At 41.2% G+C, this 27,629-nt stretch overlaps 1 protein-coding gene across 1 annotated transcript; it reads left to right on the forward strand.

Moving 5' to 3' along the window:
- On the forward strand, window positions 1–27,495 carry dok2 (docking protein 2). Its single transcript, XM_067395130.1, is given in 8 exon segments — window positions 1–36; window positions 38–91; window positions 93–155; window positions 2,277–2,408; window positions 3,791–3,958; window positions 9,205–9,307; window positions 24,952–25,127; window positions 26,216–27,495. Coding segments are annotated over 8 exon segments (1,722 nt in total). The 3' UTR covers window positions 27,206–27,495.
- Window positions 27,496–27,629: the final 134 nt, after the last annotated feature.

The raw sequence follows: 27,629 nt of genomic DNA on the forward strand, positions 1-27,629 counted from the left end.
ATGCTGTTTGCGTCACAAGCAAATTCAGTAGAAGAAGTATGTTACACTAGATGAGACAGTCTCTAGGAGCTGGGTCGGAGATAAGGCCGAGAAAAATGGAGGAGGACATTAGAAAGAAGGGGATGCTGTATTTACAACAGCAGCGGTTTGGGAAGGTAAGACAGAACGTGTTTTATTTAGCAGGGGGCTTCCAGCTGAAGGAACGTTAAGAGACAAAAATCAAAGAACGTGTTCTTTCAGCGTGGATGTTTTTGAGGACAATGATGGTCTGTCTGTAAGTGCTGTCAATAGCACACAATAAAGGCTTAAATCAAGTGGCCTGAGTGCAGGATGTAGTTGCTCCATTACATAAATTACCACAAAATAATGAAATCTGTGAATATTGTATAAACCCTTTTGTTGGATGCTTGTCTACATATTGTTATGTCAAAATTGCAAATTTATCTTTGAAAATACTGGACAGTTGCCCCTTCTTTATTTCCTGTATAACACCCACAATTTTGTCTGCAGTTGTTCGTAAAATTACAAAGCCAGATAGATGAAAGAATACAATATAAAATAATAACAGTAACAAAACATTGTTGATAAGTGTGCAAATTTGGTTTAAAATACCTACCCAAACATCAAGGCCTCATGGAAAGGAATTGCTTTTCTTTTTTAAACCCCTGGGGAACATATTAAATTGGTTATTATTTGAATCAATACCCAATACTAAAGACTTATCAATGACTGATGGAGATTTGACATTCATGTCTTTATAAGGGTGTAAAAGTATGTTAGTGTTGCCAGAAATTCTATTCCAATTCCAAAGTCAATCGAATGAAAAAGATAAATATGTCATCAGAAGAGGACTTCTGTATTATACAAATCAAGCTTGATAGGCATGGTTTATAAATTTCAATCAGCTGCTTTCACTTTGCCTAATTTGAACCACAGGTTTGTCGGCAAATACTCCATATCTATAGAGTAATTACAATAAGAGAGAAATGCATGAATCATAATATTAAGCTCACTGGCAGTGTCATGAACAACTTCCTGAACTGTGAGCGTGATCCACTTTAACACGTTAATATTCTCATCTAAAACCATTTTCACTTCATTTTGATTGATGCTACTGATAATAGTGCTGGTTCCACCATATGGGACTGCAATACAGAATTATCCTGTTGGCATAATTTAGAGGACTTATGGGCTGCTGGAGTCCATTAAAGTGAGCTAATGTTAGCAATAGGATCAGGGCTGTCTCTTTAGGAAACCATAAGGAGTATGTTGCAACTGTAATAGATTATGTGTTGTTTGAGGCCATGAATTTCTCTGAAATGGTCGGTCATATCCGTACCTCAGAGATTCTCTTATTATGGGTATTTCCTGACTGAGGAATCTCACACTTTAAATACTATCAACTGATGCCCTCATGATCCAAGCATACACTCTAAAAAATGCTGGGTTGTTTCAACCCAAATTTGGGTCAAATATGGACAAACCCAACCGTTGGGTTAAAAAATGCATTTAAAAATTTAACCCAATGCTTAGGTTTGTCCATTTTTGACCCAAACTTGGGTTGAAACAACCCAGCATTTTTTAGAGTGTAGGCACCAATTTTAAAGCTGTAACAAGTCCTCATCTTAATCCATATTCTACAATGATATGTTTACTTTTGGACTTGGTTTGACTGTTTGCTTTTCATTTAAAAATCTTTATTGGTCTTTTCCAATAAAAACAATGCTGCCCTTATTTTTGGGGGTATTTCTGCCTTTAACCACTTCCAATTTTAAGGTTAAACACAAGCTAAATTGCAAAAACATGGTTATACTTTGGATTGCTGACATTATAAATATTACTTTCGGTTTACTATGAGGGAGCGTGGGATAAAGTGTGTCAGTGGGTAAGACGTGGCACCTTGATGTGCTTATACTGAGTATGAGTGCAGTTATATAAGCAGTTTTTAATATTAAAATTGATTTTTGCATGTCACAGTAGATTTTCTACATGCCAGATGAAATGAAACTTGTGACAGATTTATCCAGGTCTACGCAATGATTGAGCTTACTCACTGACATGTGAGACAAGATGTCATTTTTTTTTTAAATAAGTCATATTTTTATGACTCTAATATATTTCACTAGAGGCTTTCCTCTAATGTTAGTTGATAGTAGACATCCTGAAATGTAATAAGGTCCATTAGTTAGATATCTCATTTTTTCATGCCTACAAGACAACGTAAGTAAAAGTGGCACAGTTTACATAACTTTCCATTCATCTTTTTTCTCTTTCAGAAATGGCGAAAGGTCTGGTCCGTGTTGTACCGAGAGAGCTCCTGCTCCATCTCCCGGCTTGAGTTCTTTGAGTTTAAAGATGGAGCTGGCAACACGCTGGAGAAAGCCAACCGCAAACAGGAAAACAAAAAGGTAAACAACAAACCGTGGAGCTCAGATTTTCCCTGTACTGCAAACATAAATAAGATGTGGTGAATCTGACAGTCATGTAATTCCTTGATGTGCCATGGAACACAAACAATCAAACTCTGTGAGGGGTCATACACATGACTTATGTGTGGGCGGACATGTGCAAACAGTTCGCAGGAAGTACCATTAAATCTGTTCCCATTTCTGCTATGAGATATGACGAACAAAAAATACCATATCCCCAAAAAATGGTTGTCAAGAAAAAAGCCATCTTCTGAAATTAAAGTATTTGCATGATGTAAAAAAAAAAAAAAAAAGAGAGAGATAGAGAGAGAAAATGCTCAAACATCAAGCCGCCCACCCAAATGGCAAATCTGGATCATGTTGGAGCATATTTAAATTGCTCTGATGTGTATGATACAGATTCACCTCAGATTATTTAAGCAGTCAAAATGCATATTGAGTATGTAGGCTGTCTAAAAATTTGAATGAAAGGATTAGTCCACTTTTAAATAAAATGTTCTTGATCATTTACTCACCCCCATGTTATCCAAGATGTCCATGTCTTTCTTTCTTCAGTCGAAAAGAAATTAAAGTCTTGGATGAAAACATTCCAGGATTTTTTTCCCATAAAGTAGACTTCAATGGGCACCAAACAGTTAAAGGTCAAAATTAGTTTCACTGCAGCTTCAAATTGTTCTACACGATCCCAGATGAGAAATAAAGGTCTTATCTAGTGAAACCATCGCTCATTTTCTGAAAAAATTTAAAATTTTATAAGTTTTAACCATAAATGCTCATCTTGAACTAGCTTTCTTCTTCTTCTCTATTAGAATTCCGGCAGTGTAGACACTGATAAGTGTATTACTGCCCTCCACAGGTCAAAGTTTGAACTAATTGTTATATACTATTGAACTAGCATATTAAAAATTAGTTCAAACTTTGACCTGTGGAGGGCAGTAATACACTTAGCAGCGTCTACACTGCTGGAATTCTAATGGAGGAGAAGAAGAGAGCTAGTTCAAGATGATATAATAATTTTAATTTTTTTGAAAATGAGTAATTGTTTCTCTTGATAAGACCCTTATTTCTCATCTGGGATCGTGTAGAACAATTTGAAGCTGCAGTGAAACTAATTTTGACCTTCGACTGTTTGGTGCCCACTGAAGTCTACTTTATGGGGAAAAAAAATCCTGGAATGTTTTCATCCAAAACTTTAATTTCTTTTCGACTGAAGAAAGAAAGACATGGACATCTTGGATGACATGGGGTGAGTAAATTATCAGGAAAAGTTTATTTAAAAGTGGACTAATCCTTTAAAGCTTTTTTGTCCACTTATTGGAAAGCATTTTAAACCTCAATTCCTGAGTTTCTTGTTTTTACAGGTGATAAAAATGAACGACTGCATTCGTGTTTCGGAGTCTGATGTCGAAGGCTGTCCACGGGATTGTGGGCCCTTTTTGGTGGAAACAACAGAAAAGACATTTGTTTTCGCCGTTGAGACAGCTGAACTGGAGGACTGGATCCAGAAACTGTGTGAAATCGCCTTTCCGGTATTTAACACTGAATTTAAATAGTGTGATCATCTCTTTCCAGTATTTTTTCCTGTTATAGAATATTGTGGTGTAACAGTTCACTTGACAACCGGACTGCAAAAGTGTAGAACGGTTATATCAAAGTTTCCAGGTTTTGTCCTGTCTTGTGTTGCTGGCTTTGTAACCACAGTTGCGTTTGTACTTTGAAACTCTTGTTGCCTTCTTGTTACTTCTGCCTTCTATATTTGCTGAATGCTTGTCAGCTCCATATGCTAAAATTTCTGCAGACGTGAGGATTCAAATTGCAGTGGTTTTCGCCAGGGTTTTTTGTCACATCAGCAAATGTAAAAGCTTCAAAGCTTCAGAAACTTGCTCGTGTGAATCACAGTACTCCTCATGCTGCTAGTTAATGCTTGCACAAAGAAGAACTTCTGTTTCCCATGAATTTGGCAGACATGTTTTTTTTTCTATCTTTAAAGAAGGGAAGTTGTTTTCATATCTCATTGTACCATGCATGTGCTATGCTGTGGGTGACCGTTATAGTTCAAATAAAGGAAGTAAATGCCAAGTTACATTGACTTAATGGATGTTAGAGGTCTAAGCTCTCATCAGACAGTTGCAACATGCAGAGCCTTGCTCTTGCTCTGCACTAGCCATGAGTCAGAGTAAATGCTTTTTGACATTACATGATGAACTATGACAGTATGTTTGGAGCAGAGGGGCCTGTACTCAAAGAGTCAACTGTTATGAAAGGTTCTCTAATCATAACTTCTCATTTCAGTACTGTAGTATGACCCACCCGATGGCCTGACCCCACACTCTTTTAATTGAGCTAAAATGCTTATATTACATTCTTCTCTTTAGTTCCATATCCACCTGAACTACATTTTAACACCTTTAATGGACACCTGAAGTAAATTCTGAGTGGTTCAAATTATGTTTTGGTCCCTAGATATAGCTGGGTTTCGGATATTGTTGTCCAGCAAGAATTGTGCACCACTCCAATTTGATTCCTGCATTTGAATTGAGATAGCAAACAGGATGCAAAATTGCTTACTTTATTTCCTGAACGAGTGTGTACTTGAATCTGAGTTGCTTTCACATTCAGGCAAATCACACCACCGATCCAGTGGAACCGATCTCAGACCACCTCCTACAGGTAGTCTCGGGTTTGGTACCCCTGTCCGCAAGACAGCTTTAAGATTACCAATTTTTCATGTGAAACGTGCCCTGTTTCGAACTCAACTGCAAGTTTGAAAGCACCCTTAGAGGTTTGTTCAAATCCCTACCCTGGGAAACAATCATTTCAATATATGGGTCAAAGCGCAATACTGGTCTTGGTTTGTTGGCAACATGGCCCATTAATCAGTATCACAGACAGAACACCAGTGCTATCTGCAAGTTAAAAGTTTTCATTTTTTAAGACTTGTCATATTAATTCTATATATTAGTTACTGGTGTTCTGATACTGATTAATTGATTCATGTTACCAACAGGCCAAGGCAGACCCATATTGAAATAAACTAATGGGAATGTTGAGATTATGTATGATTTCTCCAGCTTTTTAGCTTTTCCTAAAAAAAGCCTGCTGTCTTTTAGAATTAGAATCTGAAGAGGTGCTACAGAAAGCCAACAGTAGAAGCTGTGTTGTGCATGTTGAATGAGGAACGCTGTGTGGAATAGAAGCGCTTGATGTAATGCATTGGGGGAAATGAATACGGCTTTATGCTGTGAAGGTTTCTTTTGTGCAACATAATATGATCACTTTGGCACAGTTTTGGAGAGTGTTTCTTGGCTCACTGTGTGGTTACTGAACAAAGGCCAATTGTCCAAATCTCATGTGGTGAAGTTAAACTGCATTTCAGCTGGTGCAAAAAGAAGTGTAAAGACAATTTCCATAGCACATACGAGTGTTGATGACCGTTGCAGATAAAAGACTAACAGTGTGAAAAAAGAGCATATTTTGCTGATGTATAATTGTTGTAGTTGTAATTGTGATTGCTTTAGGACTGTGCATGGTTCTCAACAGTTTTTATTCAGGACCAGGATTTTATACTGGACATTAAAGTTGTAACCTGCAACTTAGTTTTTTTTTTTTATGTAATCTGTGCTTCAGCACTGCTCCATTGTGCAGATAAATCTGATGGTTTGAGCAATTTCTACGGTTGCCTGTGATCACCATATCAGAGCTGATCAGTCGCTGTCTGGATTTAAATAGGCAAATGCTAAGAGTCTATGATTGGATCATTATTACACTGATTATTAGTATGTTATATGTTTGCCAACAGTTCGTCAAACCCTAACTGATGGAGTGTGTAGCTTTTCATTTCTTAAACAACCATATAGGAAGACACATCATGGCCATATTCCAGGACGACAATGTCAAGATCATGGTTGGGGTGGAGCATGAAGAATCCTTTTCACATATGAATTGGCACCTCTGAGTCCAGACCTTAAATTCATTGAAAATCTTTGGGATGTGCTGGAGTAGACTTTACGGAGTGCTCGGCTCTTGCATTGTCAATACAAGATCTGACCAAATATTGATGTACTTCTTGATGGAAATAAATGTTGTGTAATATTTCCATTAAGAGATGCATCAATTATTGGGTTGCACTTTATTTTACTGTACGTGTACGTCTCTAAGAAAATACTGGGTAATATAACTATAGGGGTTAAAGGGAAAGTTCACCCAAAAATGAAAATTATCCCATGATTTACTCACCCTCAAGCTATCCTAGGTGTATATGATTTCTGATGAACACGATCAGAGATATATTTAAAAATATCCTTAGTCTTCCAAGGTTTATAATGGTTGTGAATGGGGGGGTGGGGGCGTAGAGGATAGAGCAAAACAAATAATCAGTCACAAATTATAAGTCTAAAACGCTAGTTTTTAAAGAGAAATTTCAAAGGATTTTGATATGAGAGAAGAGGAACTTAAATTTGTTGCACAGCCCTATTTGTTTGAACAGCGAGAGACGTCTAAGCTTACAATACTCCTACATCCTGCGTCTTACATCGCATCAGAGGATTACTCATTTGGCGCAAGTTGACTTAAGCATTCTGCGTACAGTTGTGCAAAGTTAAAGTTTTAAATATGGATATTTTTCTTGCAAAAATGCATTGCTTCGCTTCAGAAGGCCTTTATTAACCCCCTGGAGTCGTATGGATTACTTTTTTTAAGGATGGATGATTATTTTTTACTTCAAAATGCAACCCCTCATTCACAACCATTAGCAAAGAGTCGAACATTTTGTAAATTATACTCCAGCACATCCTAAAGACTATATATTTAATAAAAAAATAAATAGATTACACTCCAAGTAAAACATGTTCCTGGATCAACATATTTTGTTGATCCTGGAAGAACATTACTGTCTGAAAATCTAGTCCTAATCCTTTCCCTACCCCTAAACCTAACCCTACCCATAAGTTATCCCTATAATCAGAGGAAAATTATAGCTGAATAACACTGATGTAGAAGCACCTCACCCTGGTTGTAAGCCTAAACTTGACTTAAACTGTAAACTTGTCCCTCAAATCTGATTGGAAAATTGTTCCAGGATCAACAAAGCTGTTGATCCAGGAACATGTTGTACTTCCCTAATGGTCGTTAGTTGACATGTAGGCAATGTTACTTATAGTCAACAAAATGTCTGAAGGGGACCATCAAAATAAAGTAATCGATATTTACTGTAATATAGAACAAATGGCATTGAACTTAGCTGTTCGCTCTTTCAGAAGAGTCGAGACTCAGGATAAAAGTGTACATGAACTATGAAATGCATATATATGAAGCATCTATATGATTATTTTGACATTCTTATTAGTTTTTTTTTTTTTTTTTAATTGTCTTAAAGGTGCCCTAGAGCTTCTTTTTAAAAGATGTAATATAAGTCTAAGGTGTCTTGTCTGTGAAGTTTCAGCTCAAATACCCCATAGATTTTTTTTTTATTCATTTTTTTTAACTGCCTATTTTGGGGCATCATTAACTATGCACTGATATATAGGTTGCGCCCCCTTTAATTCTCATGCTCCCCCTCCCCCGGACAGCATAAACACAGTTTACACAGCTAATATAACCCTCAAAATGGATCTATACAAGATGTTTGTCATGCATGCTGCATGCATACATCGGATCATGTGAGTATAGTATTTATTTGGGTGTTTACATTTGATTCTGAATGAGTTTGAGGCTATGCTGCTTGGCTAAAGCTAACATTACACACTGTTGGAGAGATTTATAAAGAATTAAGTTGTGTTTATGCATTAAACAAACTGCAAGTGTTTATAAATGAAAATAGCAACGGCTCTTGTCTCTGTGAATACAGTAATAAACGATGGTAACTTTAACCACATTTAACAGTACATTAGCAACATGATATTTTTAGTGATATTTGTGAATTGTCTTTCTAAATGTTTCGTTAGGAAACATTTAGAAAGACAATTCACAAATATCACTAAAAATATCATGTTATCATGGATCATGTCAGTTATTATTGCTCCATCTGCCATTTTTCGCTATTGTCTTTGCTTGCTTACCTAGTCTGATGATTCAGCTCTGCACATCCAGACATTCTGCCCTTGTCTAATGCCTTGATCATGAGCTGGCATATGCAAATTTTGGGGGCGTACACCCCGACTGTTACGTAACAGTCGGTATTATGTTGAGATTCGCCTGTTCTTCTGAGGTCTTTTAAACAAATGAGATTTATATAAGAAGGAGGAAACAATGGAGTTTGAAACTCAGTGTATGACTTTTCCATGTACTGAACTTTTTATTATTCAACTATGCCAATATAAATTCAATATTTAATTCTAGGGCACCTTTATTTTTGTTTTAGCTTTATTTCAGTTAGTAATTTTAGCACTTTAATTTTTTGTTTATCTGTTATTTATATTTAATTTTATTGTCAGCTTTATTTCAATTAACAAAAATGTTTTTCAGTAGATTTACTTTTAGTTAATAATAACACTGGAGTGGATCTGTCATGCTACACCAAAATCCCTTAGACAAAAAGATATATATGCAAAATATATTTCTCTAAACAAGCAAGTAAAATCTGCCACAATAGTAGCCAAATCGTCTTTTCTGTGTTCACAGACATGACATAAAAATGCAAGTACAAGTGAAGTTTCCTAACAAATCTGATGGGACCAATCAAACTATAACTCCTCTACAGTAGTAAACGAAAACTTTAGGGTTTACTATTTTTTTGTGATGCCTGTTATAAACTGCCGTATATTTGGGTTCATTGTAGATGAGCTGGGCAGACAGAGGAGCAGTGAGAGGAAACAGTTTACATGGTGAATATGAAGATGTAACAATGGCGGACAACACTCTCTACTGCAGCAGAGAAACTGGTAAGAAAGTGTACAGTATTTACAAAACAATAGTTGTTTTGGAATTATTTTGTTTTCTAATTTTATGAACGCACACGCATATGGCACTGCTCTGATGGATGAGCTGGTAAAGTACCTTAAAAGGTCACACAGCCAGCTCATATGCCAGTTTCTGTGAAAAAGACAAGCAGAAAGTCAAACTCATGGCAGTAACAGAGGTCAATTCTTACCGATTAGGTGCACCGTTTCTACACTGCTGACATGTTTATGAGATTGGCTTGTTCTCTAGTCTGACACCTCTGGTTCATTTTGTGCTGTAAATATTGTGAACCAAGAGTTACTTCTTCATTCCACTATTACGTAGTGGAAAGTTGTGGCTCATCTTTGTTCACTTGTGGTGGAAAAAAATATCACACAAGTGTCCGCCTTGTTAGCAGATTGACCACCTCTGTAAATGCGCAATATCCTGCTGTTCTCAAAGATGGTTCAGCACCTCATTTGACTTCCTTTACATCTATTTATATTTTTAATTCTTCAATAATGATGGGTAAGTGCTGTTTTTTTATGGTTAGTTTAGTGTACCTTGTCATTTAGAACATTAGCTCTTTTGCAGTTACACAAAACAACTGCCTAGCTGCCTTTTTTTTAACAGACTGTGCACATATTTTCTCATTAATATATCAAAGCTGTGTCTGTTTCCAAATAATCTGATTTCATCAATCAAATTCTAATCATTATTTTAAAATGTTGCAACATTTGAGGATGTAAACATGTACAGTAAATACAGTGAGGTCCAAATGTCTGAGTCTGCATTGGAATTCTTGGATTCAAAATCTCATTTCAACAAATTTATGTTTTTATAAACTACTGTTCAAAACTTTGGGGTTGTTAAAAGTTTTTAATGTTTTTGAAAGAAGTCTTTTATGTAGGCTACTGAGGCTGCATATTTGATCAAAAAAGAAAAACAGTAGCATTGTGCTACAAATGCATAAACAAAAAATAACCAAAACACATTCCCAAAGACAGATAAAAGTCCTCAGTGGACATATTTCATATTGTGGCTCTCGGCCTGATGACAGTCAAAAGGAGAAGTGGAAGTACAAAAACATACATCACTGATGCAGTGCAGGTGCCAGGCAATCTGCTCCAGCCAGTCGAACTTCATTGGGCATATGAATACAACCCTGACTGTTTAATCATGGATGATTGTGTTACTATATGTGGCCGCATACAGAAATAGCATTTAAATAATCTCATTACACTAATTGACTTCTTTTTTTGTCTGCAAAAATTTAGCCCATATGTCTTTCTGAGCTTCAGCGTTCTGTTGCTTTCTCCTCTTTGGAATGTATTGGGCTTGGGGGATTTCAGATTCAGACGGTTTATAAAATCCATCTGTTTCATTTTTAAATATCAGAAGGCCTTGTTCTGTCAAGCGACAGCAGGGTAACAGGGTGCACAAGGAATTATATGATCAGAAGGGAACTGTGAAACTACAGCTTTGTAGTACATGAAACTATTTCTGAGGATTCATCATTTTCACAACAAACACAATTTATATATTAACAAATCAGCTAAAATAAACCCTGTGTCGAAATTAGTGAGACTTAAAAACTGTAAACCACATCAAATAGTAGCAGACCTCATAATATCTTAAACCACATGATAGATTCAAAAAAAGAGTCAATTTTTTTGGATCTCAGATTCGACACATTGGGTCTCATTCATGAAACATTCGTAAATATACGAGTAAATATGTGAGTGATTTGCACGTAAAGAGACCTTCCCGAAAACTCTTCTCCTGATTCACAAATACTTCGTAAACGTCAGAAGTGATAGTGAAATGTGTGTGTGTATGAATTCCAATCAGTCGTAAATGGGACGCGCGTGCACGTTTATTCTCAATTACCATAAATCCCACCCATTAAATCCGACTGACAACTATATATGGGCATTATATTATGACACCAAACGAAGGATTTTGGCCATTTGGGGCCATTAGTTTGCCCAGCCTATTGAATCAATTTATTATTTGATTAAAGTGCTCCGTTTGCAGATGCTATTACTGGCTCTTACAATAAAAGTAAAAAGAAAAAACGTATGTAATTACTATATATAATATTTTTTCAAAATGCTGTGTAAATATGTACCTTATTAAGGTGAATTAAAATGCAGCCTTATTAATGAGCAAAACGTTTGGATGTTAAACGCACTATTTACGCGTTGCTGGGAGCAGATGTAGATTTCTTTCATACCAACTAACATTTGGAAAATACGAACATTTTAATGAATCCGAAAATTTACACCAGAACCACTTTACACATGATTTACACAAAAATTCGTTCTGCTCGTGTTTCATGAATGAGACCCATTGACACATTAATTTACGCTATTAGTTAATAGTAGATGTAGGGAATTAATCTGTGATGACTCATTTAATAGCAACTGAATCTCTCAGTCAGATTTATTAGATGCTGATGCAGTAATTATTAATGGTTTAGTTCTTCATGAGTCAAACAATAACTTAAGATCATCTGTGCATTAGTTAAGTATGAATTAATGCATATAGCTTGTTTGCAATCACATGGTTCTGATGACATGCACAATTCTAATGGATGGCAGGAAGTTCAAAAACAGAATGGAAGACATAGAGGAAAGTCTGTATTGTAGCGGTTTAGACACTATTTCAAAAGATAGATATAAACAAAAATCACCACTTATGTTAGACGTCAAGTCAAGTCAAGTCACCTTCATTTATATAGCACTTTTTGAAATGCAGATTGTGTCAAAGCAGCTTTACATTGATAATTGGTATATAATTTTCCCTTTTAAAGAATAGTGTCAATGCAGGCAGATCAAAAGCACTGTTGAATAAATGTCAAGGATACTGTTGAATATCAAATGTCAAGTCAAATTAAATTAAATTAGGGCTGCACGATTAATCGTATTTTATCACGATAACAATATCTGCTTCTCTCGATTGATTTTAAATAATCGTCACGATATTGGCCAGCTCTATGAAAATGAACATAATTTGGAAATATTGGAAGTAATACCCACACTTCCGGTCTTGGCCACTTGAGAGCGCGTGCACACAACACTGAATAAGTGCGCAAGACTGTCCCATTTCTTAAAAATGCCAAAGTGCAGTGCCTTTGATGCACACTAAACCCACACTATCTCGAATATGGCTTCGGAGCGGTATTTGAGGCTAAGCGCATCCCATCATGCATTATGTTCGGGAACTGGTGTGTCCTTAAATCGCGAGATGTCATTTGAAAACATTGCACTGTAAGTTAAATTAATTAGACATTACATATAATTTGATAGTACACTATATAGTGTTGCACATTTGGTGAAGTACACATTGGTACGGAAGTACGGAAGTTCTAAACAGCCACGGATTTTTATTATTTTTTCTATCTTGTTTTCTTGTGATCACAACCTTATTTTCTCATGATCTCCAGATAAAGTTGTTTTCTCATTATCACGGCTTAATCTCTGCTCTAAGTTACACAAATGTGCCAAATATAACTGATAGGGTGCGGTAAATATCCACTATACTGTGTTAGTTCATATTGTAGGGCCCTATAATTTCCGCGATCACGGAATCGCGGACGGAATCGCGGAATCCAGTCATAAAAACTGAATTTACTATATAACGCAAATTTGTCAAATTTTTGATGAATGAATTAAAAGCAGGTCAGTACACTTAAATTAAATCGCGCTATAGACTAGTGACTGAAAATTAATCTGCAAAAAGACTATTTAAACATGAATCCTGCATGCCTGTGTGACTCTGAAATGAATGATGCGGAAGCGCGGTTTCATTTACCTCACACACACTCACGCGGGGACGCACGCACGCTGAAGCACGAGACGCTCGCGGAGTTTTCGTCCTCTGTCGCCTCACTATGAACGCACAAATTCATCTCCAGAGCTGCTCTGAAAGTCACTTCATCAGCATTTAACAGCATTTTTTAATTAATATTATTTTTAAGAATTCAATGAATTAGACATGCTTTTTGATTATTAAAATGGAATTAAACAATTAAAATGGTACTAAAAAATGTAATTTTTTTGTTAAACTTTTATTAAATTGTTGGTAAATTGGACAAGATTCATTATTTCAATAAATTAGACATGCTTTTTGATTACTAAAATTTAATTTACCATTAAAATGGAGTCAAAAAATAAATAAATAAAATGGAAAAAAAACGGAATCCAGAAAAATTAAAACGGAAAAAAATTTTTATAGGGCCCTAATATCGGCCAAGATTGTACGAATATCGGACAGAGAGAGTCTTCGTGATCACTTTATTTTGTGCAGTATTGTGTGCGTTAAGTAATTAACTTAACTGCTATATGCTTGAATATGATTATTTTGCTTGAAAGTCTATCTGACTGCTAGATGCATGACTCATCACTACCGCAATAGCGTTCTGTGTGATATATTGCTTATTAAAACCAATTTTGATGTCACCTATTGTATTGTCTACTTTTCTTTGTAGGAAACCACACACATACACATAAACACTCTTCTCAAACAGCATCCCAAGATTGTTTTAGCCTATATCAACTGTATTAAAGTTTTGTTTTTTGGAAATCTGGAGTATTGCACCTCTTTTTAATGGAAGAGCTAGGAGGAGGAAGACAGTTTAACACACATGATATCACAGCCTATCCTACATGACAAATAAAAATAACAAACACATGAAGTAATATAAATTTATTTCAAAGGAATGAGGAAAATAAAGTGGGTTTAATCCAAGCAGCTCTAAAAGTTTTTATAGAATAATCTGGCATCCTTCTGAAGGCACTCCACTGGTGCTTGAAGTGTTGAATGCTCTGTTGATCATTTAAACATGTTAATTACACAAAAAATGTTTAGCGTACATTGATTGAACAGTGATTGATTAGCCTATATTTATTTATTTATTGTAGACTTTATTATTAAGCGAAGTAAACATTTTTCTGAAATATCCACAAGATATAAGAGCGCATAATTTATCCGTTGATCAAATGCGTTCGTTACTATAGCAACAGTAGACTCTGGGTGCAGTGTGTTACAGAATCAATCGTTGTAAAAATAACTTTTATGTTGAGATCACAAGAAAATTAAGTTGTGATCACCAGAAAACAACTTTTGTTTTCTCAAGATCACGAGAAAAGTCGTAATCACAAGAAAACAAGATAGAAAAAAAAAAAAAATAATAATAATCCATGGCAATTTAGGGCTTCTGTAGTTTGCAATTGCTTTTTATCACTTAATTAAAAGCACCACAATTTCTATATTGTGTTTTCTGTTAAAATAGTGACCACTGAACAGACATTTAAACGTTTATTTTAAAATGTAAAATTTTGAAAATAATATAAAAAAAAAAAAAACCTCTGTAAACACTTGCATTTTTTGTAACACTGTAAGTGTGTCCCTTCGGGTAGTCAAAAGTTCTATACACAATTGCAATCTTAATGCCTACTTGAACACTTGAGCCAAATACAGGAAATACATCTGTTGACAAGTGGTCAAGTGCAAAGACTGCATGTGTTTGTATTTGGACAGGGCATAAGTCAAACAGCCTTTACAAAAAAAAAAAAAAAAAAAAAAAAGGTAACAACAATGTGAAAATACTTCCTCTACCTCACGTGTGACCTCTCCAACCCAGAAGGTGTTTATATCGTTTACATAACTTATACCATTTTTTATAACTTATATCGTTTTTTAACTTTAAAAGCGTTTTGCGTCTGCTGATACTGAAATGAATATGGATAACTTACCTGCTTACCTTATTTGTTTTTGACTTGGTTAAATATCCACATTCTTCATAGTATTGTTTGCAGGGAAGAGAAGCTATTTTATCCCACTGAATGGTAATTTGGTATTTTCACTTCAGTTTTGTAGTATTCCGTTCACAATGTTGATCTGGTTACCATGAGAACAGTGTCACGCGCTGCTGTTTCAGCCATCATATGGTAGAAAATGTCCAAATAAATAAATGTTTAACAAGCTGACAGAAGTCAATTCAACAACAAAGACAAAGCTTTCAAAAACATTCAGCTATGTGATTATTTTATTGAGCGAGGGATTGGGTTAAATCAGTGACATTATTAGATTTGATATACGGCGTCTTTCCGTCACCTCCTCAACCTGCTTCCCTTACTTAGTGTGTTTTTACACGTATAAAATGCAACAATTGTATTACACCGTCCAATTTTTTCTTTGAACGATGATGTGAGCTCCTGTTGCAATTCTCGATTCAGCATAAATGACCTACAATGGCAACATTTTTCACAATCGCGACAGAAAATCAAAAATACTGCTCTAACTTCACTAGCAGAAAAGCAGCGCGATGTAAACAAACCCAGACTAGATCTGAACGCGGCGTGACGGCAGCTTCACATCCTCTATATCTACCTCCTCGATGGCAGGAAAGTCTTTCAATTCATTGGGAAAGTCGCTCATCTTCATAACAAAGATCACGTCCAACATATGTTGTGTTTTTCTGTTTATACCTTTCTAAACCAATACAGAAAGGACTTTTCTCCATTTCTTCCAGTCTAATTTTCTCTGCTTGCCCTCCACCGGTATTTCGCGCGTCACCAGAACGTGATTGCAAACAACCTATTGGTAGCCATTGAGGTCCACTCTATGGAGAAAAACCCTGTAATGTTTTCTTCAAAAATCATAATTTCTTTTCAACAGAAGAAAGAATGACATAAACATCTTGGATGACATGGTGGTGAGTAAATTATCAGGAAATTTTAATTCTGAAGTGAACTAATCCTTCAATGCATTCTTGCAAAAAGTATTCATTTAATTATTAAAAAAAAAAAAACAACAAAGAAAACTCACCAACCCCAAACCAAGACGATCATGTTTTATTTCTTTTTCCATATTTTATTTCCACAGATGACTGCTTTGCGACTTTATTATAAGAATAAAAAATGAAAAAAAAAAAAGTATATATATTATATTTCAGTGCTTTTTCAGGAAAGTGTTTCTCTCTGGCTGTTCGTAACCTTATTCTTGACCAGTAGCCTAGTAACCTTCTACTAGCAAATCTTATTGGATGCCACAAGAAATCCTTCATCTTATCTGATAAAGTTCTCTGCTTATGCTGCCGTGCAGTGAAAGCGCTCTCAGACTTTCAGACCTCACTCTATATATATATATATGCCTACATGAAATGGGTTGTTACATCAAATGTACATTTATGATTTTACAACTTCCTGAACATAACACACACCTGGAGGGAGAAGGAGATAAAATATGTGAGAATGTTATGCAAATGAGGTCATGTGGAAAGTGAGGTGGAAATGGGGGGTTACAACCACAAAACAGTTGCCGTAAATTTGGTGCAATGCCAAGTGTAGAGCAATAGAGAGAGAGAGAGAGAATCTAGCATTTGAATCTTACCACTTGTTGCTCAGTGACAACAGGATGCAAATGTGGAAATGCGTCTCTTGTTAAATTTTTACACTAGTCTGTATATACTGTGGCTTTTTTGTTCTTTTGCAGGAAGTGTCATTTTTTCATTTGCTGAGAGGTGTGGAGTGTTCGCTTCTGTTCTGACAGCTGCAAACAGAAGCTAGTATTGTCTTTGCAAAGGCACACTTCCTCTCAGTGAAGTTTGACTGTGGCTGGAGTAGCCACATTTTTCAAACGGAAAAAGATACCTCCAAACCACATCGCACTCTTTGTCATTCTCTTTGTCTTTCTCCCTCTTCCCCTTTCTAGTATCTTTATCAACAGAGTTATGCAACAGAGTTTTAGTCCTTGGCATAAACGATGGATGGCATGAAGAAATACTGGTAGCCATATCTCAGGCGACCAAAGGTCTTGACCTGTAGTTGACCTGTAGACCTGAAGCTCCGGTTTCTATAGAAACAGTCAGACGTGCACCTCCGAAATGAGACACAAGGGACGCGCATTTATTTCTGCACATGCGCATTAGCTTGATCCAGCCTGAAAAATACAGTTTTTATCATGATTACAGCGTTTAGAAACAAAATTTATGAGACAGTTGTTGTCAGATTTCATTGGTGTTTTCAAATATGAAATTTAATCGAAAGCTTGGCAAACAGCTTTAGATAATTTGATGTTTCCCCATTCAAAGAGATAGAAGCTGCACTTGAATGCCCGAGAGGCATTTCATAGATGGCCGCCGAGTGAAATGACTTTGGTATTAAGTGTTCAGTCTGTAGACCTTCCCTGCGTTCCATTCGGAAGGGCTCATCCCTATGCCCTAAGCCCTTCAAAGGGTTTACCCTCTAGAGCAGGGGTCTCAAACTCGCGGGATGATATTTTGTGGCCCCCCACCTGACATCAAAGTTTAGTGTTAGTGCGGCCAGTTATTCTGAAACTTTTGTTTTATTTTGTTATCACTTATGGCAGTGGTCTCAAACTGCCGGCCTGCGGGCCATATACGGCCCTCCCCCTCTACCCGGCCCGCTAAATTATTATTATTCCCTAGTTGCTACCTGACTGATATGCAAAGAAAAAGTCGCCCTTCTATGGGGGCATTCACATATCGCGTCACATAAGCGGCCGCGCCGCATTCTCCTTCTTTCCAATGCGCTTTTGCTCCAGTGGCGTCTGTCGTTGCTATGCACCCATGAGCAGCGCTCTCAACCGCGTCGCTTCTATTATGAGCGCGCTTGCCTAAATCACAGTAAAAGCACTCGACTTTAAGTCACAAGCGCCGATTTAAACCACCGAAACACGTCCGATGCTACCATTAAACGTTACTGATGCTCAAACGGCATCTTGGACAAATGTGTCTCAGCTGTGTGAGCACAAGCGCTGCAGGTGTCTGTCAAGAAACAGAAGAGTGTACAAATGTATTCAGGGATTGTATTTGTTCAGTACAGTTATTTAAACTAAAATAAAGTAAGGGAAAATTACTTAAAATACTTCCACTAAATTTTAAAAACTAGTAATGTATGTAACAATGAGAGATTTTTATTTTTTGACAGAATAAAGTTGATATATATAGCTCCAGTTTTTTGTTTATTTCTGACAAGTCACAAGTGTTGCTGGTTTTGTTCCTAATTTTTTTTATTCCATGCACCTTGTTGGATGTGAGAAGTTGCACCAGACTATTGTTACGGTATGCTGGTGTAGAGATGAGGCAGATCACGGATTTCCACAAATAGACAATACTTTAATGAACATAGGCAAGGAGACATCAAACATACGCTTAACACAACAGAGAACGGACAAGGAGTGAAGGGAGTGAGTGCAATATATAGGAGTGCTAACAATAGAGTCCAGGTGCAGGTGATCCGTGATGATGAGGAACTGACGAGGGAAGTGTGTGCAGGTGAGGAGAACAGGAGGATTCTGGGAAATAGAGTCCAGGGAAACAAGGGATCTGTAACAGTACCTCCCCCTCCCGGTAGGCGCGTCCTCGAGGGGGGCGGGCGCCCTGGAGACCTCAAACCGGAGCAGGGGGAGGAGTAGACTGGAGTGGAGGTCTCCAGGGCAGGTCCAAAAACCATGGCGGGTCAGGAGCCGTGGGCAGCCATGGTGGATCAGGAGCCGAAGGCGGCCATGGAGGGTCAGGGGCCGAAGGTGACCCTGGCGGGTCAGGAGCCGTGGGCAGCCATGGCGGGTCAGGTGCAGCGGGCAGCCATGGCGGGTCAGGTGCAGCGGGCAGACATGCAGCGGGCAGACATGGCGGGTCAGGTGCAGCGGGCAGACATGGCGGGTCAGGTGCAGCGGGCCGCCATGGCGGGTCAGGAGCTGACGTCCTCACGCCGTCAAGCCCAGTCGGCGCAGAAGGACCGGCGGGAGATGGCGGAATCCATGGCTCCGCCGACCGAAGCGCAGCCGGGGCTCCAGAAGGCCGCAGTTGAACACAGACGACAGACAACAAAGTGAACACCAGGGGGAGTGAGGAAGCCAACTGGAAACGAGGGATGGAGGGACGGAGCGGAGACGGAGGAGTGCAGTCCAGAGGGGAGGGCAGGCTGACGAGGGACCAAGGTGTGAACGGGGGCAGGATGGAGACTTGTGAGGCTGGAGGACTGATGGGCAACGGTGGAGCAGAGGGAGGTTGGAGCCAGGGTGTAGGTAATCGCCCAGAGGTCCGAGGTGGAGATCTGGGCGAGGGGGCTTGAGGTGGAGGTTCAGTACAAACACAAATGGATGGAGGTGGGAGAGGGAGGCAGGGAGGGTAAACAGTCTTAGGGCTGTATGTTGTTTCAACCACAAAGTTCATAATAGGGGCTGGCTCGGCGGCGGCTGAGACTGGCGCTGCTTGCTCGGCGGCGGCTGAGACTGGCGCTGCTTGCTCGGCGGCGGCTGAGACTGGCGCTGCTTGCTCGGCGGCGGCTGAGACTGGCGCTGCTTGCTCGGCGGCGGCTGAGACTGGCGCTGCTTGCTCGGCGGCGGCTGAGACTGGCGCTGCTTGCTCGGCGGCGGCTGAGACTGGCGCTGCTTGCTCGGCGGCGGCTGAGACTGGCGCTGCTTGCTCGGCGGCGGCTGAGACTGGCGCTGCTTGCTCGGCGGCGGCTGAGACTGGCGCTGCTTGCTCGGCGGCGGCTGAGACTGGCGCTGCTTGCTCGGCGGCGGCTGAGACTGGCGCTGCTTGCTCGGCGGCGGCTGAGACTGGCGCTGCTTGCTCGGCGGCGGCTGAGACTGGCGCTGCTTGCTCGGCGGCGGCTGAGACTGGCGCTGCTTGCTCGGCGGCGGCTGAGACTGGCGCTGCTTGCTCGGCGGCGGCTGAGACTGGCGCTGCTTGCTCGGCGGCGGCTGAGACTGGCGCTGCTTGCTCGGCGGCGGCTGAGACTGGCGCTGCTTGCTCGGCGGCGGCTGAGACTGGCGCTGCTTGCTCGGCGGCGGCTGAGACTGGCGCTGCTTGCTCGGCGGCGGCTGAGACTGGCGCTGCTTGCTCGGCGGCGGCTGAGACTGGCGCTGCTTGCTCGGCGGCGGCTGAGACTGGCGCTGCTTGCTCGGCGGCGGCTGAGACTGGCGCTGCTTGCTCGGCGGCGGCTGAGACTGGCGCTGCGTGCTCGGCGGCGGCTGAGACTGGCGCTGCTTGCTCGGCGGCGGCTGAGACTGGCGCTGCTTGCTCGGCGGCGGCTGAGACTGGCGCTGCTTGCTCGGCGGCGGCTGAGACTGGCGCTGCTTGCTCGGCGGCGGCTGAGACTGGCGCTGCTTGCTCGGCGGCGGCTGAGACTGGCGCTGCTTGCTCGGCGGCGGCTGAGACTGGCGCTGCTTGCTCGGCGGCGGCTGAGACTGGCGCTGCTTGCTCGGCGGCGGCTGAGACTGGCGCTGCTTGCTCGGCGGCGGCTGAGACTGGCGCTGCTTGCTCGGCGGCGGCTGAGACTGGCGCTGCTTGCTCGGCGGCGGCTGAGACTGGCGCTGCTTGCTCGGCGGCGGCTGAGACTGGCGCTGCTTGCTCGGCGGCGGCTGAGACTGGCGCTGCTGGCTCGGCGGCGGCTGAGACTGGCGCTGCTTGCTCGGCGGCGGCTGAGACTGGCGCTGCTTGCTCGGCGGCGGCTGAGACTGGCGCTGCTTGCTCGGCGGCGGCTGAGACTGGCGCTGCTTGCTCGGCGGCGGCTGAGACTGGCGCTGCTTGCTCGGCGGCGGCTGAGACTGGCGCTGCTGGCTCGGCGGCGGCTGAGACTGGCGCTGCTGGCTCGGCGGCGGCTGAGACTGGCGCTGCTGGCTCGGCGGAGACTGGCGCTGCTGGCTCGGCGGAGACTGGGGAACTTGGCTCGGCGGAGACTGGGGAACTTGGCTCGGCGGAGACTGGGGAACTTGGCTCGGCGGAGACTGGGGAACTTGGCTCGGCGGAGACTGGGGAACTTGGCTCGGCGGAGACTGGGGAACTTGGCTCGGCGGAGACTGGGGAACTTGGCTCGGCGGAGACTGGGGAACTTGGCTCGGCGGAGACTGGGGAACTTGGCTCGGCGGAGACTGGGGAACTTGGCTCGGCGGAGACTGGGGAACTTGGCTCGGCGGAGACTGGGGAACTTGGCTCGGCGGAGACTGGGGAACTTGGCTCGGCGGAGACTGGGGAACTTGGCTCGGCGGAGACTGGGGAACTTGGCTCGGCGGAGACTGGGGAACTTGGCTCGGCGGAGACTGGGGAACTTGGCTCGGCGGAGACTGGGGAACTTGGCTCGGCGGAGACTGGGGAACTTGGCTCGGCGGAGACTGGGGAACTTGGCTCGGCGGAGACTGGGGAACTTGGCTCGGCGGAGACTGGGGAACTTGGCTCGGCGGAGACTGGGGAACTTGGCTCGGCGGAGACTGGGGAACTTGGCTCGGCGGAGACTGGGGAACTTGGCTCGGCGGAGACTGGGGAACTTGGCTCGGCGGAGACTGGGGAACTTGGCTCGGCGGAGACTGGGGAACTTGGCTCGGCGGAGACTGGGGAACTTGGCTCGGAGGAGACTGGGGAACTTGGCTCGGAGGAGACTGGGGAACTTGGCTCGGAGGAGACTGGGGAACTTGGCTCGGAGGAGACTGGGGAACTTGGCTCGGAGGAGACTGGGGAACTTGGCTCGGAGGAGACTGGGGAACTTGGCTCGGAGGAGAATGGGGTTGAGGGCCATTTCATCCCCTCAAATACAATTAAAATCCCCACAGGCACTGGAGCTGGCTCTGTGGGGACTGGAGCTGGCTCTGGAGATACTGGAGCGGGCTCTGGAGATTCTGGAGCGGGCTCTGGAGACACTGGAGCGGGCTCTGGAGACACTGGAGCGGGCTCTGGAGACACTGGAGCGGGCTCTGGAGACACTGGAGCGGGCTCTGGAGACACTGGAGCGGGCTCTGGAGACACTGGAGCGGGCTCTGGAGACACTGGAGCGGGCTCTGGAGACACTGGAGCGGGCTCTGGAGATACTGGAGCGGGCTCTGGAGACATTGGGGCCGCTTTCTTCCTCCTCCTCCGCTTACTGGGCCCAGTAGCGGAATATGGGTCCAGCCTGAGGCAGGCAGGGAGTTCGCTGGAAAGGTGTGCGGAGGAAGCCGGAGGTTGACTGACTGGCCCGGCCAACCGTGTTTCTGGATGGACCGGACGACAACACTGATCCTGAACCTCTTCCACAAAGAATTTGGAGCCATTTAACCACAAAATTAAATTGATAGTTTCGCTTAAGGAGAAACAAAAAACAGGTTCATCAAAACGGATAGTGTCGTCATCCAATCCATCCAAAAACAGGGAGATCAAAACTGCTTCAGGCCAGTCAGACAAACAAGCAAGCTCAACGAACTCCTCCACATACCTCTCCAGCGAACGTCCTACCTGCAGGAGCCCGATAAGGCGTTCGCTGGCTGTTAGGGTGAGAGGCGATGGAGGAGCTGGATCCAGGGAGCTGGGGAAAGTCTCCATTTTTTTTTTCCTGTGGAAATCCAGTTGGTATTGGTCCGTTCTTCTGTTACGGATGCTGGTGTAGAGATGAGGCAGATCACGGATTTCCACAAATAGACAATACTTTAATGAACATAGGCAAGGAGACATCAAACATACGCTTAACACAACAGAGAACGGACAAGGAGTGAAGGGAGTGAGTGCAATATATAGGAGTGCTAACAATAGAGTCCAGGTGCAGGTGATCCGTGATGATGAGGAACTGACGAGGGAAGTGTGTGCAGGTGAGGAGAACAGGAGGATTCTGGGAAATAGAGTCCAGGGAAACAAGGGATCTGTAACAACTATTGCAATTAATAGTATTATATTAGTAGGCTATATTAGTAGTATTATTATTATATAATTATATTACACTCTGTAACGATGAGAGAGACACTGCTGTTTACATTTAGTATGGTAAATAAAATATTTATAGTATAGGTATAAAAACATTTTAGTAGGCCTAATGAAAGTAAATGAGAAATAACACAAAGGAAAGTACATTTTCTGAAATGTTGCACTTTCTTGCGCTTGAATGTTAATATGGCCCTCCTATAAGGTGTCAATCACAGAAATGGCTCCCCGCCAATTTGAGTTTGAGACCCCTGCTCTAGAGTGAGAGCTTCGAAGGGATGAAGGGTGTAGGCGTCAAAAAAACTCTTCTTTTGGAACGCACTTCTGCGTCATCTTAACGTGACAATCAAGGAGCAGTAGATTGTGCAAGCTGCGCCCTTTGTTTAACGCTAGTTTATTTATTTATTTATTTTTGGTTTATCGCACCAAATTCTATATTGTATCTATGAATTTTAAACATTTGAATGGACTGTACTTAAACAAAAATACTTTACAGCTCCCTTAATCAATGTTGTTTTGACCATAATAATGTACCAAATCTAACTCGTATAAACATTACAGTAGTATAGAAAAATACATTTATTCATATCCAACTCCGAGCCTTTTGTACGCATTCTGTGACGTCAAACAACTTCCCTATGCAAAGGATCATGGGGGCCCGAAGTGTCCATCAGTTGTATCCTTCGAAATCCTTCATTCTGAAGGGCCCTTTGAAGTGGCCAGTTTTGAGCACTTCGGTTTGGAACGATCCTTCAACATGGCGGCCATGACTATTTTCACTCTGAAGCTCCCTTTCGGAGGGCGATATATGCCGTTTGGAACGCACCGCTTATGTAGTTCTGCCTCTTTTTCAGCGCTGCACTCGTTGTCTTTTGTCTTCCGGTTTATATTTTCACAGCGATCTTACATATTTATGAATGAACAGCTCATTTTAAAATCTTCCTGGTGTATTGACATTTTTTATGGACATTTAGACATTTGTTATGGACATTATGTAGACATTTGCTTTAAACATAACTGTGCTCATGATAACTTTCATTAACTCTACAAGTAAATCCACTTCACCAGTTAATTATTCTTTGACAGTAATGCCATCGAAATATACAGAGCTACCACAAAAACGGAAGTTTATATTATATATATATAAATAATAGCCTCACTAACATTAAATGGACTGTTTCAGTTCCTACATTTTTCGTAAATTTAGAATAAATGTTAGTACAAAAGTTAAATTATGATTTGTTCTTGGAAACGTTCATACGTTCAAAACGTTCAACGCCCATTTCACATGCACATTTGAAATAAATGTATGCAGAGCCTATTAATTAATAGCCCACACTGTTGGGCTGACTCTTTTTGACTGAAGCAGAAAATCTCCTTTTGACACTTCACCTCAGGAAATTAATGGAGTTTCATCACCCATGTCTGCTCCCGTGTAGAAAAACATCTGCATGGCGAGCCCTCCAGTAGACAATCCCTCTGGAGAAGCAGCGGAATCGTGCGTGCCACAGAGTTCACCAGTAACGAATGGGGTGTTGACCTTTCTTACCCGAGAACATCTAATAAGATGCTTGTTTTTCAGCAGTGCATGTGCTAAATCTGAACAGTTGTGCGAAAAACCAATTATAATGCTTACATGGTCATATTAAAAGAAATCTGCTTTGAATTATTGTACATATGTGAGAATGTAACCTCTGATACATACCATCTGCTTGCAAATTAGTTAAAAACATGTAAAAACCCCATTTGTATAAAAAAAGATTCTAATACAGGTTTTTTTTTTGTTTTTTTTTTACATATATAGCAACAAGACTCATATGCCTTCAGGAGACCATGTGCTAAATCTACTGTTTTTCCATCTGAGTGCATCTTTGTGTGTAAAGCGGCTTATATTGTGTTCTTTTGGCACATTGTTAATATAAAGCTTCTCCTCCCTGTTGTCTTCAGCAATGAAAGACTTTAAGGTGACAGTGAGGCGCACAGAGGCTTCTGAGAGATGTGGCCTGAAAGGAACAGTGCTGTTACGGACTGATTCTGATAGCCTTCTTCTGAAAGACCCTAAGACAGGAGAGGTTCTCTACTCCTGGCCCTACCGTTTCCTCCGCAGGTTCGGACGAGACAAGGTATGCCTTTCACGGTGACCTGCAATCATTCATTTAATGTTAGTAAGGAAGGCATGGTGTGTGATCTCTGTCTGAGTCTTAATGCCCCAGTATAGTGATGATATTGTAAAAGTCCTTCAGATGAGATGTTACAGTGATGTCCAGTCACTCATGTGGGGTAAAAAAAAAAAATCTAGACTGTTTCTTGAAAATAATTGTCTCCCAATCATTTTGTCATGACTTTAGATCATCTTAGATCAGCATACCACAATAGGCTGGTTTAAAGGGAAAGTTCACCCAAAAATGAAAATTATCCAATGATTTACTCACCCACAAGCCATCCTAGGTGTATATGACTATCTTCTTTCAGACGAACACAAGCAGAGTTACATTAAAAAATATCTTGACTCTTCCAAGCTTTATAATGGTAATGAATGACACTCCTGATTTTGAAGTCCAAAAAGCGCATCCATCCATCATAAAAGTAATCCATAAGACTCCAGTGAGTTATTAAAGGCCTTCTGAACCGAAGCAATGGGATTTTGTAAGAAAAATATCCATATTTAAAACTTTATAAACTAAAATAGATAGCTTCTGGCAGACGAACGTAGCTTAGATTGCGGTTTAAACAAATAGGACTGGGCAACAAACTCAAGCTCCTCTTTTCTTATATTGAAATCCTCCAACATTTCTCTTTAAAAATTCTTGTTTTAGACTTATATTTTTTATAATTTTTGTCTATCTTCTGCACTTCTGCACTCATCATTGCGTTGGGTCAGTGGTTACTTTTCCGTCTGCCAGAAGCTAGTTATTTTAGTTTATAAAGATTTAAATATGGATATTTTTCTGACAAATACCCATTGCTTTGAGGGTGAGTAAATCATGGGATAATTTTTATTTTTGGGTGAACTATCCCTTTAAGCTGCATTTCTTTAAGCAGGGAAATACTTTATAAACCATCACTGGCAATCAATCAGTAAAGCTATAAAGGTACACTACCATTCAAAGTTTTTTTTAAATAAAAAAACAAAATGTATTGAACAAAGAGTGGAGTGTCTTTTTACTACTAATTTAACTTCTAATAACACATATCATTTCTCAATAAACAGGCAACATTCTCCTTTGAGGCTGGGCGAAGATGCGACTCTGGGGAAGGCAACTTTGAGTTCGACACAAAACAAGGCAACGCCATCTTCCAATCTGTAGAGGCCGCCATCAATCTACACAGAGTCCATTTACCTGTGAAGCAGATATCAAGTGTGGAGCGAGATCCCATGCCCTCTTCACCTCGAATGAGAGGTGAGGATCCGTCGGTCTACAGTATGGTGACTGACGGAACAATCAGAGACTGTCCCAAACCACCTCAGAACCCTCAGCTTTCCAGACTTGAAGCCCCTACAGAGAAGCTTCTGACGGGAGTCAAGAGTCTGACTCTGGACACCAGGCCTCCGCCACGTAAGAGCCAAGTCAAGAACTTCCGCAGCTGTCCCTTGGCCAATACGGAAGATGAGATGTATTCCCGGGCCATGGCACCGGATCCAGATCGGGGAAGTCCAGGGGAGAAGAGAGAACCAATAGACAGACGTTCCACATGCTCCAACCCTGAGGACTCGGACTACTCACTGCCCTTTGACACCATTGCCAAGAATGTTATGGTAGACATTTTGTCCGCATCAAACCCTCCACCTACTTTAGTGGAACCCAGCTGTGAAAATGACAAGAAAGGCAACGCAGAGAACACAGAACCGCTTTATGACATTATAGATGAAACTGCTATCAGAACCCGTTTCACAAAGAGAAAAGCAAATTCTTACAAAGTGGAGCACATCTATGATGAACCGGAAGGTTGCGGTGTGGCCCCAAGTGTGCCTCCATCTCTCTATGATGAACCGGAGGAGGTCAAAGGTCATGCTTGGAAGATGTTGGGCACAGTAATGGATCCGACCGGTCACGAGTACCCATACAACGCTTCTGCGGACGACTACGCGGTTCCTAAACCTCCTAGGAGAGCCTTGCTGTCAAAGCAAAGGGACAGTGACGAAGAAGACGGTTCACCATATGATAACATCATGGTGAAAGTGACACACAAAAATAACTAAGAACTGCTTCAGAATCTAATATATGAGTAACCATAATGATTGGTGATGCTCAGTTATGTGGCATCTCCACTACAGAGACAATGAAGTGAAATATAATTAAAATGTGTGAATGAATGAATGATATATTTAATCAAATAATAAGCAGAAAGGATAATGGTTATCAGAGTGCTTTACTGTTCTCCAAAAAGCTTTGAAAAACATTTTTTTTTTTACTTTATTTATCGGACTCCTTGTTTAAAACTCAGAATTCTGACTTTTTTCTTAGAATTGTGAGATATAAACTCACAATTGCAAGAAAAAAAGTCCGAATTGTGAAAAATAAACTCGCAATTCAGAGAAAAAAGTCAGAATTTTGAGCTATAAACTAGCAATTGCTAGTTTATAGCTCAAAATTCTGACTTTTTTCTCTGAATTGCGAGTTTAT

Source organism: Chanodichthys erythropterus, chromosome 9, assembly GCF_024489055.1.
Source record: "Chanodichthys erythropterus isolate Z2021 chromosome 9, ASM2448905v1, whole genome shotgun sequence".
In the NCBI taxonomy this organism is placed as follows: domain Eukaryota; kingdom Metazoa; phylum Chordata; class Actinopteri; order Cypriniformes; family Xenocyprididae; genus Chanodichthys; species Chanodichthys erythropterus.